The 18,814-nt window shown below is 37.5% G+C and overlaps 1 protein-coding gene and 1 pseudogene across 1 annotated transcript; both read left to right on the forward strand.

The window, feature by feature from the left end:
- The first annotated feature begins 9,268 nt into the window (after positions 1–9,268).
- On the forward strand, positions 9,269–10,384 carry LOC126704661 (glucan endo-1,3-beta-glucosidase 6-like; annotated as a pseudogene).
- A 7,187-nt stretch (positions 10,385–17,571) lies between these two features.
- On the forward strand, positions 17,572–18,468 carry LOC126704662 (uncharacterized). Its single transcript, XM_050403694.1, has one exon. The coding sequence runs from the start codon at positions 17,572–17,574 to the stop codon at positions 18,466–18,468; it is 897 nt and encodes a 298-aa protein (XP_050259651.1).
- Positions 18,469–18,814: the final 346 nt, after the last annotated feature.

Below are 18,814 nucleotides of genomic sequence, written 5' to 3' on the forward strand. Positions count from 1 at the left end.
ACAACCATGGTTAATTGTTCATCTTCACTTGGCCTATTCATCATCTGTACAGCTTTGGACCTCTACTTGGTAATGAAGGTAGAGAAAGATTCTTTCGACTCTTGCTTCATGGTCTCCAAATCTCTCCTTGTCACATCCACCTCTATGTTGTACTTGTATTGATTGTGAAACTCGTGGCAGATGTCCTCCTAAATCCTTGCTCTAGCATCATCTAGGTTGAGGAACCACCTAAGAGCGGCCCCAGTTAGGGTGTTTTGAAACATTTAAGCAAGTAATTCTTTAGTTGTTCCTAGGGGCTACATGGCCCTCATATACATCTTCTGATGGAACTTTGGTTAGCCAGTCCCGTTGAACTTGTCCAAGGCTGGCATCTTGAACTTAGGAGGCAATCTCACATCAGGGAAAAGTGAGAGTGATTGGTAGTCCATGAGGTCTTCCATCTTGCGGGCTCTCTTGATCATCTCTTCCATCTTGTTTATCTTCTCGTTGATCTTCTTTTCACCCTCCATGGTTGGGGAATTATGGTCAGTCTTGTTCACCTCTTAGCCACTCTTCAGGTTCTGAAATTGTAGTACCATAAGGTTAATGTCCTCCCTCAGCTGGATTTGACTAGTTACCATGGTGTTCAGTAGCTCTTGAGTATTCATGGGTTCTTCAATATTTGGATATTCTCCCCTTTCCGCCATAGTGATGGAATTTTCGGACTTCTTGTGACTTGGACTGTCTTGTAGGTCGAGAATGGGATTGTGATGTTGTAGCAGTGGAGTGTCTTCTATGCTTACAGGCTTCAGTACCATGATGGGCTTCGAACTGGAACCGCTAGCTTGAGTGTCGGTCTAGAGTTCTCTTTGGAGTCTTCCCTCTGATCTTGACCAAATTCTCTCCTAAGAAAAGGCTTGGTTCGGTCAATTAAAGCTAGGTCCCCATCTACATCAGTCAACCAACCAAACAAAGACACACAACATGCAATACAATTTTAACATGGACTGGCCTAAGGGTAGGTTCTAAGTCATTACATTGTAGGGTGGGTTTGTTATTTCATTGTTTCTCATAGCTAGGATGTTACACCTCCCAATATGTAATGTAATGAACATTACATTGGTCTGAACGACATGGTCTATCCTTTATAGTTAACAAGAAGTGATCTAGTGACTTTGGGCTATAAGTTGGTGGGTTCACCACTGGGTACTCGAATCTAATGAAGACTGGTGATCCATGGTTACTGACACCATATGTTGAGATGGGTGCATACATATTTATTGTTTTGATGGCATATGTTGATACCGTATTTTGTCCGCACTCAATTTGCGTGCCAGACCCCATGAAACCTAAAACTATATTTTTTTTCTCCATGGGGCCGCGAGAACATCTAGAATGACGTGGTACAACCCATTCGAACATCGAAGCACCCAAAGTGCCTTTTTCAACTAAAATGACTAAAATGCCCCGGGTCAACCCTAGGTTGACCGAAAGTCAAAAAAAGTCAAAATCTCCTCAAAACGGAACCTTTCATAGTTTTACATCAAACCCGAGCTTTTCAGAGATTTTTGGCAACTTTGATCAAGTTTGACCCGGAGTTGACTCCCAACGGGCCCCAGAAACCCTAATTTTGATCCGGCCGTCAGAACGGGTTGAAACTAATCCCATTATGAAGATTATCAAATTCTCATTCCAGCGACTACTCATGGGTCAAAATCAGAGTTAGAATGGTTGAGATATCATGAAAACCGGGTTAACACACCGATCGATGCACCGCTAACTTCCGGGAGCCATAACTTTTGATCCGACCGTTGGATTTTCATGTTCCATACCTTTTTAGAAACTAGAAGTCAAGATCTTTCCAGATATTTTAAGATCAAACCCATCCGAGGAGTTTTTCAAGGGCCACTGCCTTGTAATCCGTGCCAGGGCTATAAAAGGCCCTAGGCACCTCCAGACCAAAAAAAAAGAGACTACCTGGCTGCCTGCTCTCTGCCTTAATGAATTTCGAGCTTTTCTCCTCTCTTCCAAACATAAAAAACACACAAAAAACACATCAAAGCCTCTTGATTCTTCTCTTCACCAAAAATACAAGGTATTGTTCTTATACCCGATCTTTTTTTCCTCAGTTCTACATCTTGGATTTGGAGTTTAGGGGTGTAGATGTAGATTTTTAGCTACTATCCACACCCCTAGCTTTCTAAATCTTTTTCTATCATTTATCTTGCTCTTTTTGCCTTAATAACATGATTTACTGCTTTATCTGGCATGATTCTTGCTTTATCTTCTACATGTTTTATGCTTTATGCCATGCTTTAGGTGCTTAGATAATTTCTTTCCCATGTGTTGATGTTTGGGTCTACATGCTCACATGCTTGATATCATGTCTCCGGCTATGCCTTGCTTAGATCTACATTTTTGTATGCATGTTCTGTGCTCCTATGCCTATGTCCATGTCGGTCACATGCTTGTATGCTTGGGTTTGCGTTCTCCCATGCCTTTATGTTTATATCTACATGCTTAGATGTATATTCACATGCTTACATATGTATTTCCATGCTTATATGTGTAGATCAGTGTGTTTACATGCTTAGATCGATGTTCTCTATATGCTTTATGCCATCATCTATGTGTTTGCGTGCTTCACGCCATGTTTATGTGCTTAGGCCTAGAGGGTTTGTCATGTCATGTGCTATTGTAGCCCTTTTGTTCCTTTTATCGCAATTTCTTGTATTTTGGCCTAGTGGTTCGGACCTGATCTAGACTCTATGGTCTTTGTCATCGTCCATGTACCATGGCCCATATCAAAAGGGTTTAGATCATTCCTATTTGCATGTCTATGCTTGCTAGCTTCTATGCTTTATGCTTGTGCTAGCATCTCTTGTTCTAGGCTTTGCCATGCTTGACGCTCTCCGTGAGCTTGATCTTATTTGGTTACATTCGATACCCATGTGGCCTTGTTTGGATGTGACCATTTGGGAAGCATCTTCAGATGTCGGGTTGCTTCATACATACCCTTCCCTTTCTGATCCGTGCGATGCTATGCTTACCATGTTTGTTAGTGCCACCTGTTGGCTTTTTATGCACCTTTACACGCTTGCTCACATGTCCATGCATGAGTCTTGCTTGCTATTGTGTCATCCATGCTTCAACACAATGAAGTTATGGACATTCAATCCAAACCTACATTTGTCCTTTGCAGACACCACCTTTTGTTTGCTTTCTTACTTGTTTGCCTTCTCGCTTGTTTGATTGCTTTCTTGTTTTTTTGCTTGCCATGTTTATCATGCTTATCTGTTTTATGCCTTTTTCATATGCTCTTTGCATCCTTTCCTTCCATTGCTTGTCTGTTGGTTTCTTGTATTTTCCTTTGCATGTACACACATGGAGCGAGGACGCATGGAGCTAGGGCACAGTCTCCTAGGCGCAAGCAAAAAGGGCAAGGATGCGAGCATGTGGATATAAGCCAAACAGCTATGTTCAGTAGATTTAGGGGTCTAGCCTCTCCCATTTGGTTATGTACTCTTTTAAACCCCTTTCCTTCCTCCCTCCTTTCTCTATTAGATGGGTTGTATTAGGTATATCATGCCATGTACCATTCGTCCTCATCTCTAGAGTATGGCAACCCCTATTTACTTTCCTGCACCTATATTTTAGCCCATGCTCTAGGGATGTAGGCATTTATTTTCCGACTCTGTGTGATTGCATTGTGCATGATATATGTATATATATACCTGCTCACCCCTTCCGATGTGATTGTCATAGTCCATGTCACCTAAGGCAAAGCGATGCCTAATTTCCACCGCAAAAGTAAGGTGACATGTCGTCAGATTTTCGCCATGGAAATCCGGTACTTTAGGAAAGCATAGATTAGGACCACACCCATTCAAAAACCAAACCTCAAAGCCCCCCATGCATGCAAAGCCCCGAAATTCAATGCCAAAATCATGTTTTTAATGCCAATCTCTAAAATTAAGGTTTTATCAAAACAAAGGACTGTCCTTAGACAGGCATTGTGGGGTGCCTAACACCTTCCCCACACGTAACCAAACTTCTGGACTTAAGAATCAAGATTTTTTGCCATCCACATTAGATTAGGAAAAATGTCATTTTTCTTAGCCTAGGATTAGTAATAAAATCAACTAGAAACAGGTGACCAATCACACCTTAGAAAAACCCAATGATTGGTGGCGACTTCACTTACCTTTGGTAATCACCTAAAATTTGGCCAAGATTCTTGCCACACCTCCAAAGGTAGACCTACCTTCCTCCCCTGAGAGAGAGAGAGCACCCAAAGCTCCGCGCGAACCACACAATTATCGAGAGGGGCCTCCAACGGGCCCCGCATACACGGGAGTGTCACCACGGCAGGTGGTTGAACGAAGGCCTAACAGTTTTCTAGCCATTCAAGGCCCAGGCGTCGATAGCACACACTATGATAGTTAGGGAAAACTCTTAACAATCAACATGGCAACAAAAAAAGAAAATATATATATGTAATACAAACATCTCAAGACATAAGCAAACAAACAAACAGCAACATCATGCAAAAGACAAGGGTATATAGTTGGTCACTTAAAGTCTAACACAAAGCTTAGCCCTTAGCATCCTCAGCGGAGTGGCCACTGTAAGGGGTTGGGAAATAAAGGCATCTCAAAAAAAGATTTAGGTGCTTGTATGGGCACCTTTCTTTTGGGTAGTGATGTGGAGTTGCCACTTATTTTTTATACAAAAAAATTAGAAAAAATAAATAAAATTATATGTTTAAAATACTTTGAATGTCATTACTTGAATAAAAAGAGTACAATTTTGGTAAATTAACCTTACAAGGCTTTGGTCCTAATTACAATCTATGCAAAAAAATTCAAAACTTTGGTCCTAGTTACAATCTACCAAAACTAAAAGACAAAACACTAATCTACCTATCCAAAAATTCTAAGCTCAAGAGCTAGGTTACGAAATAGGAAAGTGTTAGACACCTATTCCGCCCAAACAAAGTCTAGTTTTTTAGACTCTAATGACCAATATACTCTTTTTGCATAATGTTGAATGATATGTTATAATGCACATGACAAACACTTGACGAAAATTCATTTAAATAAATTTTCCTTCGCCTTATGGATGTGTCCTCTTCTTAAAGAAAAATTAAATTTGTATTGGAAATTAAAAAAAAAAAAAAAAAAAAGACTTGGTTTGTAAAAAAAATCAGATCTGTTTTGTGTGAAGTAAAAAAAAAAAAAAGATTTTCTGTTTATAAAAAAAATCAAATTTGTTGTTGGAAACATATAAAAAAGACTTTGGAAGATGAATAAAGTTTCTCTCCAAACTAGTTTGGAGAGAAACCCTTCAAACTTATCATATATTTTTATATTGAGTGTGAAATTTGAAAATCTAACAGTTGGATTGCATGTTCTTATTATATCCTTCATGCTTGCAAAATTTCAAAAAGATCAAAGATCAATTGCTATGTCATCAAACAAATGTTAAAATTTCAAGTTTTTGTAATCTAAAATTGTGTATAAAAATAAGCTCATTGATCAAATAGTAAATAAAATCCGATTTGAACGAAATTTGATATGCATGTTAAGAACTTAAGGAACATGAAATTCAACGGTTAGATTTTCAAAATTCACATTTGAAAAAGAGACATGATAAGTTTGAAGGATTTCTCTCCAAACTAGTTTGGAGAGAAACTTTGTTCTTTGAAGAGGATTCACATTCATGTGGCAAATTTATTATGCATGCATCACCTATTAAAAAAAAAAAAAATTAACCTAACTTTCAATCCCTTCTTTGAAATTTCAAAATCTGCAATTATATAACAAAGAAAACTTTTCAAAAAAAAAAAATCCGATCTATATTTAATGAAAATACAGATAAGTTTTGAGTTTAGAAAAAATCGGATCTATATTTAATGAAAATACTGATCAGTTTTGAGTTTACATTAAATCAGATTTGTATTTAATGAAAATACGGATTAGTTTTGAGTTTAGAAAAAATCAGATTTGTATTTAATGAAAATAAAAATCAGTTTTGAGTTTAGAAAAAATTAGATTTGTATTTAATGAAAATAAAAACCAGTTTTGAGTTTTTTTTTTTTAATTTAAAAAAAAATAGAAACTTTGGTGATCATTAGAATATTTTGAAATCAAAGAGAAAGAATTAAAACAAACAATCATCTAAAGAACATATCAAAGAAAATTCCAACAAAATATCTAAACATGACAATTATATATTAAGAACAAGACACAATAAATCATATTAATCACATTCATGAGACGAACAAGAACATACTAATTAATAGAAGAAGAAAAGAAAGAAAAATAGAATACCTCTTGCATGAGCATGCCTTTCTAATGAAAGAATATTTTAGAAAACAAAGAAGTTTATTCACCTCTTTGAGGTCTAAAATACTTTAGTTACAAAAAAGAAGTTCCTAAAGCAAAAGCCTCCAGAACGTCTTTAATGTAAGGGGAGCAAAAAAGTCAGAAGAGAAGAGCCCTTAATTTTGATCTTTTCCCTCTATTTATAGAGGCTGGGATGCTTAAAAAATAAGCTGAGTGAGATCAGATACGAATTGGAACACATTCTTATCTCTAAAAATTCAACAAAAAAAAAAAAAAAAAAAAAAAAACGCTTTATCTTAATCAGGGGGTCCTCGGGCCGAGGCAAGAGTTTGGGCCAATCGGCACTTGCCATGTGCCGATGCAAGTGCCGATTGGCCCTCTTGGGTGCCGAGTCTGCGTTTGCATTTTAGTCTAATTTGGACTCCCTTTTTGAGGATTTTTGAACTGGGAAGCGCACCTAGACGCATTTTTAATCCGTATTCTAAAAACTAATCCCTTTTTCTTGATATTAAAGTCTTTAAAGTGATAATTATCTTGTATATAAATATTCCAAAAAGACTTGATTGTTCACAACTTCTTTGTTATCTGATTATCCACTTTATTCACATGTAAGTAGGCTTATTTTTTACACTAACTAACAACCAATCACAAAATTATTTAATTAATTTTCATTGTTTAACCAATCAGAATTAATTTATATTAATTATGCGTGATTGGTTCCACCCAAACAAAATGCATGCAGATCATAAAAACTTGATCATGTGATATCTTTCAATCCGATGGTTCGATTTGGAAATCGGACATACCGTCATGACCGTTAGAATCTTAAGATCATCTTATGATATGCAATGAATGAATTAATGCATGTAATGCAACTCTAAATTTTGGGTATATGAATAGTCACTCTAGTCATCTTTAAAGATTAATTTATGGGAGCAAAATCAAGTGTCTACACACATAATTTATTTGGTTTTTCCCACTTTGCTATATTTTTAGGATCATCTTCGGGTTTAGGCTCATAAAGAACTTGGTCAATTTTGGTAAATTCCAAGATGGGCAAAACCCTTTCTTTCCAAGGTTTAAAATTATTTCTATCAAAAGTCTCAAGCTTTATAATTTCCAAAATGACCTTACGAGAATCAACAACTTGTTTCTTCATTTTTAAAACACAAATCTCAACCTTTAAGATTCTTGGAAAATATGGCTAAATAAACAAGTTTTGATTGAACAATATAAACCCTAAAAAAAATTAGCAATGACAAAAATAAATAGATAGAGTTAGAAAGATCTCACAAACTATAGAATCATGCAAAATGCATTGTCCTTAAAGGTTGATTCGTGACACCCGAAGTAGAACTTGGTGTGAATGGATCTCTTGGCCGAACAACCCCCAAAGATTAGACTATAGCAAATTCTTCAAGTTGGATGCACACCCAAGCAAGAAGAATCAAGAACAACCTTATTTGCCTTTCCTTAAAACCAAAAAGTTGAAGTTAAAATTTTTGTGTAGAAAAACTAGAGCAAATAGAGGAGGGAGACAGTTAGGGAAGATGAAGAATGACTTATGTGAATAGTGTGAGTTGTAAGGTTTTATAAGCCAACTAAGCAAAGGACTTGGGTTGCTCCAACGGTTACTGTGCATGCCCAACAGGCAACACATTAAATGCCCCCAACGAGCTACTTGGGTAATGCCCAATGAGCTGAACTGAATTGGGCTAAAAGGAAAAGAAAGGAAAACAGAAAGAGGCCCAAGAGAGATATAACAAACCCAAGCCTAAGCCAAAACCTAGCCCATTTTATTCCAACTTATCACTTAAGATATGCAAAGGCTTATAAACTTATAACAAGGTTTATTTCTAACCAATGTGGGACACAAAGCAAATGTTAAGTGTTTCAAACACTCACTCCAACAGTATATATCACAAGCCTAATTCAATAACATTACATGCTGGTGCAACCAATTGCCTAGAATGAAACTTCTTAGAGATTGCCATGACTTTGCACCAAATTGGTCGAATTGTTTCTCATATCCCCAATTTGAAGTCGATAAAACTTCAATTATATGAAACAGATTTCGAACTTTTAGGTTGAAAGTTGGGGGTTTCATTCATTGTAATTGACAATTTGGTTAGGATGTAGATATGTATGTTGTATGCATAATTTTTCTTGATACAAGAAAGGGTAAAAATGTGACATCAATACCATGATGATTTCTCTTACAATCTCAAATGATGCATTTTTTGCACAATTGTCTTGTGCCTACCAAATACTCCTTTAACTATTTGTTGGGCCTGTATGTAATGCAAGTAACTTTTATTTTAGATCTTGAGGCCTTTAAAATTTATATGCTATCTATGTCAATAGTGTCTATGAAATATATAATTTTTTCATGCCATCCAAAAACCAAAGTGGAGATCTTTGACTACTTAGACGTTCAGGATTTTATTGGTGGGTAAGAAAATAAAAAGTAAACCAGTATGAGTAATGGGTTGCAGTTTTGTTTGTTTGCATTGTACGTTTTAGTAATAGCATGGCCATATCCCTCAGCTTTTTATACCCAAAATATCACGCGTCTTCATTTATACTTTCTCTTATGATTATATTTGTTTGGATCATTGTCAGTGAACATTGACCTTTCTGAAGTTCGTGTCTCACAATATTCTTAATGAGGTTGAAAAAATAATGAACATGTAGGTGAAGAGAAACCTGGAGTTAGAGGAAGCTGGATATAACTGATTCTTCCAGATAAAATTGTTCAAAAATAATAAAATATCCTTTCTAACAATTCTGTAATAACCATATTGAACTCATTTGGTTTCTTACTCTGACTTATGGTATAATGATTCTCCTCTATGCCGATGAAGAATAATTCTCAGTTTCGGTAATATTGCTGCAAAATGAATCACTATCTTTCCATCTAACCAATATTCACTTAAATCTACAGGTATGTTGCAGTTGGAAATGAACCCTTCTTGGAAACATACAATGGAAGCTTTCTCAAAACAACCTTCCCTGCTCTGCAGAACGTCCAATCTGCCCTGATAAAAGCTGGTCTTGGCACCACAGTAAAGGTGACAGTCCCCCTTAATGCTGATGTGTATGCGAGCTCAACTGACTATCCTTCCGGTGGTGACTTCCGAGCTGACATACATGACCTAATGCTTGCCATTGTCAAGTTCTTGAGTGACAATGGTGCCCCCTTTACTGTGAACATCTACCCATTTATAAGTCTCTACACTGATGAAAACTTCCCTGTTGAGTATGCATTTTTTGATGAAAAGGCAACACCTGTAACTGATGGTGGGACAACATATTACAATATTTTTGATGCAAACTACGACACTCTTGTGTGGGCACTACAAAAGAATGGTTTTGGAAATTTGCCAATCATAGTTGGAGAGATTGGCTGGCCAACTGATGGGGATCAGAATGCTAATATAGAGTATGCGCAGCGGTTCAACCAAGGTTTTATGACCCATATATTGGGTGGGAAATATGAGACCTGGGGCAGTTGATGTGTATTTATTTAGTTTGATTGATGAGGATGCTAAGAGCGTTCAATGAGGAAATTTTGAACGCCACTGGGGGATCTTTAATTATGATGGGTCAGCAAAATACCAGCTTAATCTTGGTACGACAAATTTAGGAGCCCTGGTTGCGGCACGGGGTGTAAAGTATCTGGACCAAAAGTGGTGTGTGATGAAGCCATCAGCTAAACTTGATGTCCCATAAGTGTCACCAAGTGTGAGCTATGCCTGTGGACTTGCTGATTGCACTACCCTTGGTTATAGGACATCTTGTGGAAATTTGGATGCTCGGGGTAATGTCTCTTATGCATTTACAGTTACTATTAGATAAATAATTAGCTTAATGGAGCCTGCAAGTTTCCCAATGTTTCAATGATCACCAAAAATGATCCATCAGTTGGAAGTTGCAAATTTCCGGTAATGATTGAGCCATATTATGGTGGCACAGAAAGGACGGTTGGGAGTATGCAAAAGCCAGTGATTTTGGCTTCTGGCCTCATTCTCTTTTTGCTAAAATTCTATGAATTTTGAGGCCGCTAGTTCCCAAGGTATCATTTTTCCTCAACTTTTCCTAATTGCTTTGTAGGATAGCGTAGTGGGAGCTAAGAGCCATCGATATATGGCATAACTTCAGTTCAAATTTTGCAATCTAGAAGACAAGACATTCTATGTGTCAAATGTATTCATGTCTGAAATCAAACTGCATTTGGAATTCTTTATGCATGGTAAGTAATGTTTGTGAATGGGGGGTACTTATCAAGCAGGTTGAGGTGGGGTGTTGTTGACGAGAAGGTATCTTTTTAAGCCGGCATATAAAACATTCTCCTTCTCATAGAATGTGAACCCCACAAATCAATTTTGCGTGACTCACATGTTGTGATAGAGAGATTGCATATGCTAGATGCATAAGATAATTATTAGGGGCTGATAACCTGGTTGCATGGATTTGCTCAATGTGCCTCGGAAATATTGTATAGCACCCAAGTCGACAAGGGAGTACTTTGATCACATGGCTTCTTTGTCTGGAAAATTCTTGTTGTCTCATCTTTTAGGCAATAGGGACAACTTTTGTAGGACAGAATCCATAATTTCAGTAAGGAAGAGAATAAAGTTTCTCGTCTTTTATTCCTATAGAGCCTCTTTCACATGTCTAGTTTGTTCCCATGCTTGGCTGGCTTCAGATGCTTTTCTATATAACTATTCTCTCTCTCTCATAGTTGATTATTCATCCTACCACATCCTCATGAAATAAGCAATATCATCACATACATGAATCAAAGCCAATAGAACTCCTGGCTTGGTGGAAAAATGAGGAAGCAATTTTATCTATGAATATGCAAATATTGTTCCTTATTGGAACCATACAAATACAATCTAGTTGTTCAAATTAATAACAACGTTGTTTATTAGTGCTTGAGATATTCTCGACATGTTTCATCGAAATCTATAGCAACTAAATTAGAAAACCATGTTTTTTTGTAAAATGGTAGTGTTGATGGCTGCTACGAAATAGTTCCATCCCTTAACAAAATTCAGTATTGTTCATATCACGATTTGATGGCCTTTAATGATTTACCGTTAGAAAGTGTCGTCATTGGGCTGGCCTGGCCCTTTTTTACTAGGCCTAGTGGGCCGGGTCAACTGATTTGTTGACCAATTAATAGGCCAGACTAGGTCAGCCTAAATGGAAAACTTTAACCCATGGTTCTGCCTATTGGCAATGGCCATTTTATCTTTAATGGGCTGAGTTATTAGGCTAAACCAAATGGACTACCCACATATTTTTTTTTTAATGGATTTTTTTTTTCAAAGGAAAGAATCTAATTACACTTTTTTCTAGAATTGAAAAATTCAAAATTTATTTAATTTATTTTAAGGCCAAAACCGAATAAATTTTTTTTATTAAGGTTTTAAATAGTTCTTTCTTTCTCTATCTTTTAATAAACAAAATGTCCAACTTTTAATTTAAAAAAAAATTCAAAGTTACCAGGCTAAATATTTTTGGTGTTTTAGGTCTTATAAAATTAAAATAGAACAAAAAATGTATAAAATAAATTAATTACAAAAAAAAAATAAAAGGGAAAAATATATAACACTTATTACAAAAAGGAAAAGAAAAGAAAAGAAAAAAGTCAAAATCTGAGTTCTACCTAGAAACACGTACGCATTTGGGTTTCAACCAAATTTCCAAATTCATATTATTTCTAGAAAATAAAATAAAAACATATGTAAACAACATGTTATCATTTAAAATATCAAACATCATGCATTATATTAATAACAAAACATAAAAACAAATGAAAATGAGAACATAATACAATATACTAGGCATCATACTAATAACAAAACATATAAAAATAAAATAAAAAATAACATAAAACAATATATCACAATTCGCACATCATATAAATAACAAAACATAAAAATCAAAAATGAAAAAAAAAATGACACAAAGCAGCAACAACAACAACAACAACAACAAAAATAATAATAAATCAAAGAGGAGAAATATGGGTCATGCAAAAGATCTATACCTCACCTATAGCACTTTACATGACTGTAGATGATCGGTCTATTGGTTAAAATTGACTACCACAGCTATATGTGTGAATCAATATGTCGAACAAAGGGATGTTTTTTTGGGCATTTTGGTGGAGAAACCTGAGACTAATGAAATGGTACCTAAGGGATCATAAAAAGAGTGAATAAAAAGAGTGAGTGTAATTGAGAAATTATGAGAAAAAAATTTAGCTTTCTAGCAACTAAATGTTATAAAACTCAATCAAGTCCTTACAAAAATTGTTTTCACATTCTTTGAAACTCAAAAGTATTTTATAGTGATTTTGGCAAAGTTTCACTATAGGTGAAAAAAGTGGGATCTTTTGAATGTAGAAAATGGTAGTATTTATAGAGTTTATTAGGCTGTAGGGTTGGTGGGATATCCCGATCAGCTAGTTGGCCAGGCTGATTGACTAAAGATGCGTACACCACAACTTTGGTGTGTATGCCACAATTTTGGTTTGCATGCATCAAATAATCAATGCACGCATATTAACTAAGCTGTTTGCAAAATTGGCTAGAAATGGGATTTGGGGCAAACTTGGGTCTCTTGTTCTTTTGCGGTTATGGAGTTTCATACACAATATTAATAATTTTGATATTAATTTATTTTTTATCATTGAGATAGAGGATCTCGAGTATAGGACAAAACGAAATGGAATATAGCATGAGTTATAACTTACAAACTAAAATTATATAAAAATGAAAGCATAAGATTTTACGCAAAATCCTTATTTGAATTAAAAAATGTTACCCTAAACAATTTATTGTTTCACACATTATTCTTTTTATAATTCTACTATTATCATTTTCAGAATCCAAACAAGTAGCAACCTTATGACTAGAAAAACAAACTTAATACTACAAAGACATCAAAACAAACTATTGCTTTGCAACAACAGTACTGTCAGGCTTTGCTGGATTCTAAAGTTTTCTTGAACCACCACCAACGCTATCACTATCATACATCTTCGGGTGATTGCGGCGCTAGATTCGTTGTACAAATGAAGCTGCCTCGAACTCTGATTCCTCTTGGCCTAATTGTGACAATTTAGATTGCCATATTCGTTTCAAGTCATGGGCCATTAGAGCAAAGGCTTCCACTTTTGTGTGTGTTTTCAGGGTTTTTGAAGAAAGTGGGACTTTTGATAGGTTGGACATGTCGTCGGAGGCAGGTGTCAAAACCCATTCAAGAAGTTCTCCTCCGAAGTACTGACCTTCTCCAAGACGTTCAGCACGTCGAGAGTCAGATCCTTCACCATTATTGCTTGTATAAGTCCATACAATGACATCTGTAATAAAGAATACCGCATCAATTGGGTCTCCCTCCCTAACAATGTAGCAGTGCTCGTCGTAGAACTTCGGTTTAAGAGAGTCGCAGATTTTTTCAAGCAACGGTAGATGTTCATCCCCAGCCAACTCACTGTCTTTTATGAATTCCAGCTGATCAAGGAAAAAAAAATACTATAAGTTTGTGTAAATCCAAATTATACCTATTAATAATTTGGTAATTGAGTTTCACGTAATGCAAATTATCATAATAATGTACTAATAATAAATTACATACAAAAGGCATATCAAGCTTAATGCTTATATTGAGTCATATGACAATTCGTTCAAAAAAATGTTGAGTCATTTGACATAAACACAGTGGGTAAAAACCAACTTTTATTATATTAACTAAAATTTCTACAATATCTATATATTTCCCCAAATAATTATTATTAAAAGTAAAGGTGCTAAGAAATATTTAATATTTTATTTTTAAAAGTATAATGGTGAGAAAACAAAAAAAAAAAAAAAAAAAGCCAATAGAACTCCTGGCTTGGTGGAAAAATGAGCAGAGGCAATTTTATCTATGAATATGCAAATATTGTTCCTTATTGGAGCCATACAAATACAATCCAATTGTTCAAATTAATAACAATGTTGTTTATTAGTGCTTGAGATATTCTCAACATGTTCCAACGAAATCTGTAGCAACTAAATTAGAAAAACAATGTTTTTTTGTAAGATGGTAGTGCTGATGGCTGCTACGAGATAGTTCCATCCCTAAAAAAAATTCAGTATTGTTGATGTCAAGATTTGATGGCCTTGAATGATTTACTGTTAAAAAGTGTCATCATTGGGCTGGCCTGGCCCGTTTTTACTAGACCTAGTGGGCCGAGTCAATTGATCTGCTGACCAATCAATACGTCAGGCTGGGTCAAACTGAAAGGGAAAACTTCAACTCATGGTTCTGCCTATGGGTAGTCGCCATTTTATCTTTAGTGGGTTGGGTTATTAGGCTAAACCAAATGGACTACCCATAGATTTTATAATGGGTTTTTTTTTTTTTTTTTTTTTTTTTTTCAAAGGAAAGAATCTAATTTCTTTTTTTTTTAGAATGAAAAAATTCAAAACTTATTTAATTTATTTAAGGCCAAAACCGAATAAAATTTTATATTAAGGTTTTAAATATTTTTTTTCTTTTTCTATCTTTTAATAAAGAAAATGTCCAACGTTTAATTTTAAAAAAAAAAAAATTCATAGTTGCCAGGCTAAATATTTTTGGTTTTAGGTTTTATAAAATCAAAATAAAACAAAAAATGTATAAAATAAATTAATTAAAAAAAGAAAATAAAAGGGAAAACTATATAACACTTATTACAATAAAGAAAATAAAAAATGAGGAAGGAAAGAAAAGAAAGTCAGAATCTGAGTTCTACCCAGAAACACGTATGCATTTGGGTTTCAACCAATTTTTCAGATTCATATTATTTCTAGAAAATAAAATTAAAACATAAGTAAACAACATGTTATCATTTAAATTATTATAAATCATGCATTATATTAATAACAAAACATAAAAGCAAATGAAAAAAAAAAAGAACATAATACAATATACTAGGCATCATTCTAATAACAAAACATATATAATAAAAAAAAAAAAAAAAAAAAAAAAAAAAAAAAACAATACATCCCACATCATATTAATAACAAAACATAAAAAATGAAAAAAGAAGAAGAAAAGGCACAAAGCAGCAAAAATAGGAGAAATATGGGTCATGCAAAAGATCTATACCTCACACCTGTAGCACTTTACATGACTATAGATGATCGGTCCATTAGTTAAAATTGACTACCACAGCTATATGTGTGAATCAATATGTTGAACAAACGTAAGTTTTTTAGGCATTTTAGTGGAGAAACCTAAGACTAATTGAAGGGGTAAGAAATCGCGCAATATTGGGCCTAACGGATTTAGACTCATGGGCCAATATTAAGCGTGGGCCCATGGCTTAGCATCACTTGAAATACTTGGTGTACGCGTTTGGAATCCGAGGGAATCCTAGGGAAATCAGGATGTCCGCACAAAGATAATTCTAGAAGATCTGCCTTAATGAAAAACCCACTCTACAAGGAAATATTTGTCCATCACGTTTGGGATTGTTAGAGGAAGAGTCCCATAAGGAAAAGACTTCTAGTCCAAGGAAGAGAAGCCGACTTTCTTCTACTATAAAAGCTTCAATACCCTCGCAAATCAAGGTACGCATAATTTACCCTCTCTAGCACTCTAGAGTTGAAAACAATTCTAACTTGACCGTCGGAGGGTATTTGGTCGACACCACATTGGTGCCCACGGCGAGATCACTTCTTTCTTTTTACAGGTTGTTAGAGCGAGCGTGGATTGTGTTGCTCACTGGTGATATTACGGCATCATCAGTTGGCGCTGTCTGTGGGAAGCGCGAAAAGTTTAAGCCAGATCATCGCCTCCCGGACATAAGAGCCGCATGGTACTCACTTGCTCGATGGCTACCACCAACAACGCTCAAGAAGACGACCCACCGAGATCTATTGCATTAGAAAGGCAGGTCCAGACTCTCATGACAGTAGTAGAACGACTCACAAAGCAGAACCACGATCTAGAGGAGCAGCTACGACAAAGGGATGTAGGACCCAACCCTCAAGAGCAAAACCAGGAAGGCAACAGTGCCGAGCGAAGGGAGCAAGAGAAGCCTGAGGGCAGCAATGCCCCAAGCCGACCAGAGCGGCAAAACGTGAGCCTTCCATCTCTCATGGATTTTGCCCCCCCCCCCCCCGCCTATTGTCGCCGAGATGCAGGCGATGAAGGAGTAGATGGAGGTCATGATGAACGCCCTCAAGGGGCGAGTATCTTCTGATCTCGACGATTTAGTGAACAGAACCGATTCACCATTTACTGTGTCCGTCAACTCATTCCCTCTGCCACAAAAGTTCAGGATGCCTTAGATCGAAAGTTATGATGGGGTCAAGGACCCACTCGATCATCTAGAGACCTTCAAGACCCTGATGCACTTTCAGGGTGTACTAGACGAGATCATGTGCAGGGCGTTCCCGACCACACTGAAGGGGCCTGCGAGGGTCTGGTTCAGTAGGTTGACACCGAACTCCATCAATACTTTCAAGGAGTTGAGCGCCCTGTTCACCTCACACTTCATAGGCGGACATCGATACAAAAAGTCCACCGCTTGCTTAATGAACATCAAGCAGCGAGAAGACGAGACGCTGCGGGCCTACATAACTCGTTTCAACAAAGAAGCCCTTTTGATTAACGAAGCTGACGATAAAATACTCGTAGCCGCATTCACTAGCGGGCTACGGAAGGGTAAGTTCTTGTTTTCCTTATACAAGAATGACCCAAAAACCATGACGGACGTTCTCTACAGGGCTACTAAGTACATGAATGCAGAAGATGCGCTGCTGGCCTGCGAGGAAAGGCCTAAGAAGAGGGAAAGGCAGGAAGACACGAGACAAGACAGGGGGCGAAAGGTCGCTAAAACCAGGGATCAACGTGATGAAAAGCGCTCCAGACCCCCACTGGAATATTCACCAATTTTACCCCATTAACCGCCCCGATCGACCAAGTATTTATGCAAATCAAAGATGAAGGAGCATTGACCTTCCCTGGAAAGTTGAAAGGGGACCCCAACAAAACACCGAGAGACAAGTATTGTCGCTTTCACCGGGACCACGGGCACGACACAGCTAACTGCTATGACCTGAAGCAGCAGATTGAGGCCCTAATCAGGTAGGAGAAACTACAGAGGTTCGTCAGCAAAGAAAGAATTGATACACCAGAAGAACAGGCTCCGCGAAGGGAGAACGACCGCCCTAGACCACCCGTAGGAGACATACGAATGATCGTAGGGGGCACAGTTGCAGCCGGATCTTCCAAGAAAGCCCGCAAAACCTACCTCAGGATGGTCCATAGTGTCCAACTCACAGGATCAATACCAAAGATGCCGCGAATAGATAATCCCATCATAAACTTTTCAGAGGATGACGCTCGGAGACTTCACCATCCTCATGACGACGCACTAGTAGTCAGCCTGCAGATTGGGGATTATAATATGCACCGGGTCCTCATCGACAACGGCAGCTCAGTAAACATCCTGTATTATCCAGTATTCCAGCAAATGAGGATTGACAAGGAACGATTGTCCCCAATGAACGCCCCACTTGTAGGATTTGGGGGTACGAAGGTCTTCCCTTTGGGCGCAATAACGCTAGCTGTGACGGCGGGTGACTATCCTCAGCAGATCACTAAGGAGATAACGTTTCTCGTAGTCGACTGCTCGTCCGCTTACAACGCCATCCTCGGGCGACCCACTCTCAATTCCTGGAAGGCGGTAACTTCAACATACCACCTAATGATCAAATTCCCGACGGAATATGGGGTAGGAGAACTGCGGGGGAATCAAGTAGCAGCACGAGAATGCTATATCACCATGTTAGAGATGGAGGATCAGCAGCAGACGATGTGTATCGAGAAGCAGCGGGCATTAGCAGAGCCGGTTGAAGAGCTAGAAGAAGTAAGACTTGACGACACACGGCCTGAACGAACGACTAAGATCGGCACACTAGCCAGTTGGTCTGTACGCCAGACGATCACAACTTTCCTAAGAAATAACCTAGACGTTTTCGCCTGGAATCATGAAGACATGCCGGGAATTGACCCCTCGGTCATGGTCCACAAGTTGAATGTTTCACCCTCCTTCCCTCCAGTCCGGCAAAAGAAACGAGTCTTCGCCTAGGAACGGGATAAGGCCATAGCCGAGGAAGTTCGGAAGCTACTGGAGGCAGGTTTCATCCGGGAAGTATATTATCCCGACTGGCTGGCAAATGTCGTTATGGTTAAAAAAGCCAACGGAAGCTGGAGGATGTGCGTAGACTTCACAGACCTCAACAAGGCTTGTCCCAAAGACAGCTACCCGCTCCCACGGATAGATACCCTTGTGGATTCGACTGCAAGACACCAGCTCCTCAGCTTCATGGACGCTTTCTCTGGCTATAACCAGATCAGGATGGACGAATCTGATCAGCAGAAGACCTCTTTCGTCACAAGTCAGGGATTATTCTGCTACAAGGTGATGCCTTTTG

The sequence above is a fragment of the Quercus robur genome, chromosome 11 (genome assembly GCF_932294415.1).
Source record: "Quercus robur chromosome 11, dhQueRobu3.1, whole genome shotgun sequence".
NCBI lineage: Eukaryota > Viridiplantae > Streptophyta > Magnoliopsida > Fagales > Fagaceae > Quercus > Quercus robur.

Bases quoted from the DNA above. Each gene is read 5' to 3' on its own strand.
- LOC126704662 (XM_050403694.1), top strand. From the start codon at position 17,572: ATGATCGTAGGGGGCACAGTTGCAGCCGGATCTTCCAAGAAAGCCCGC.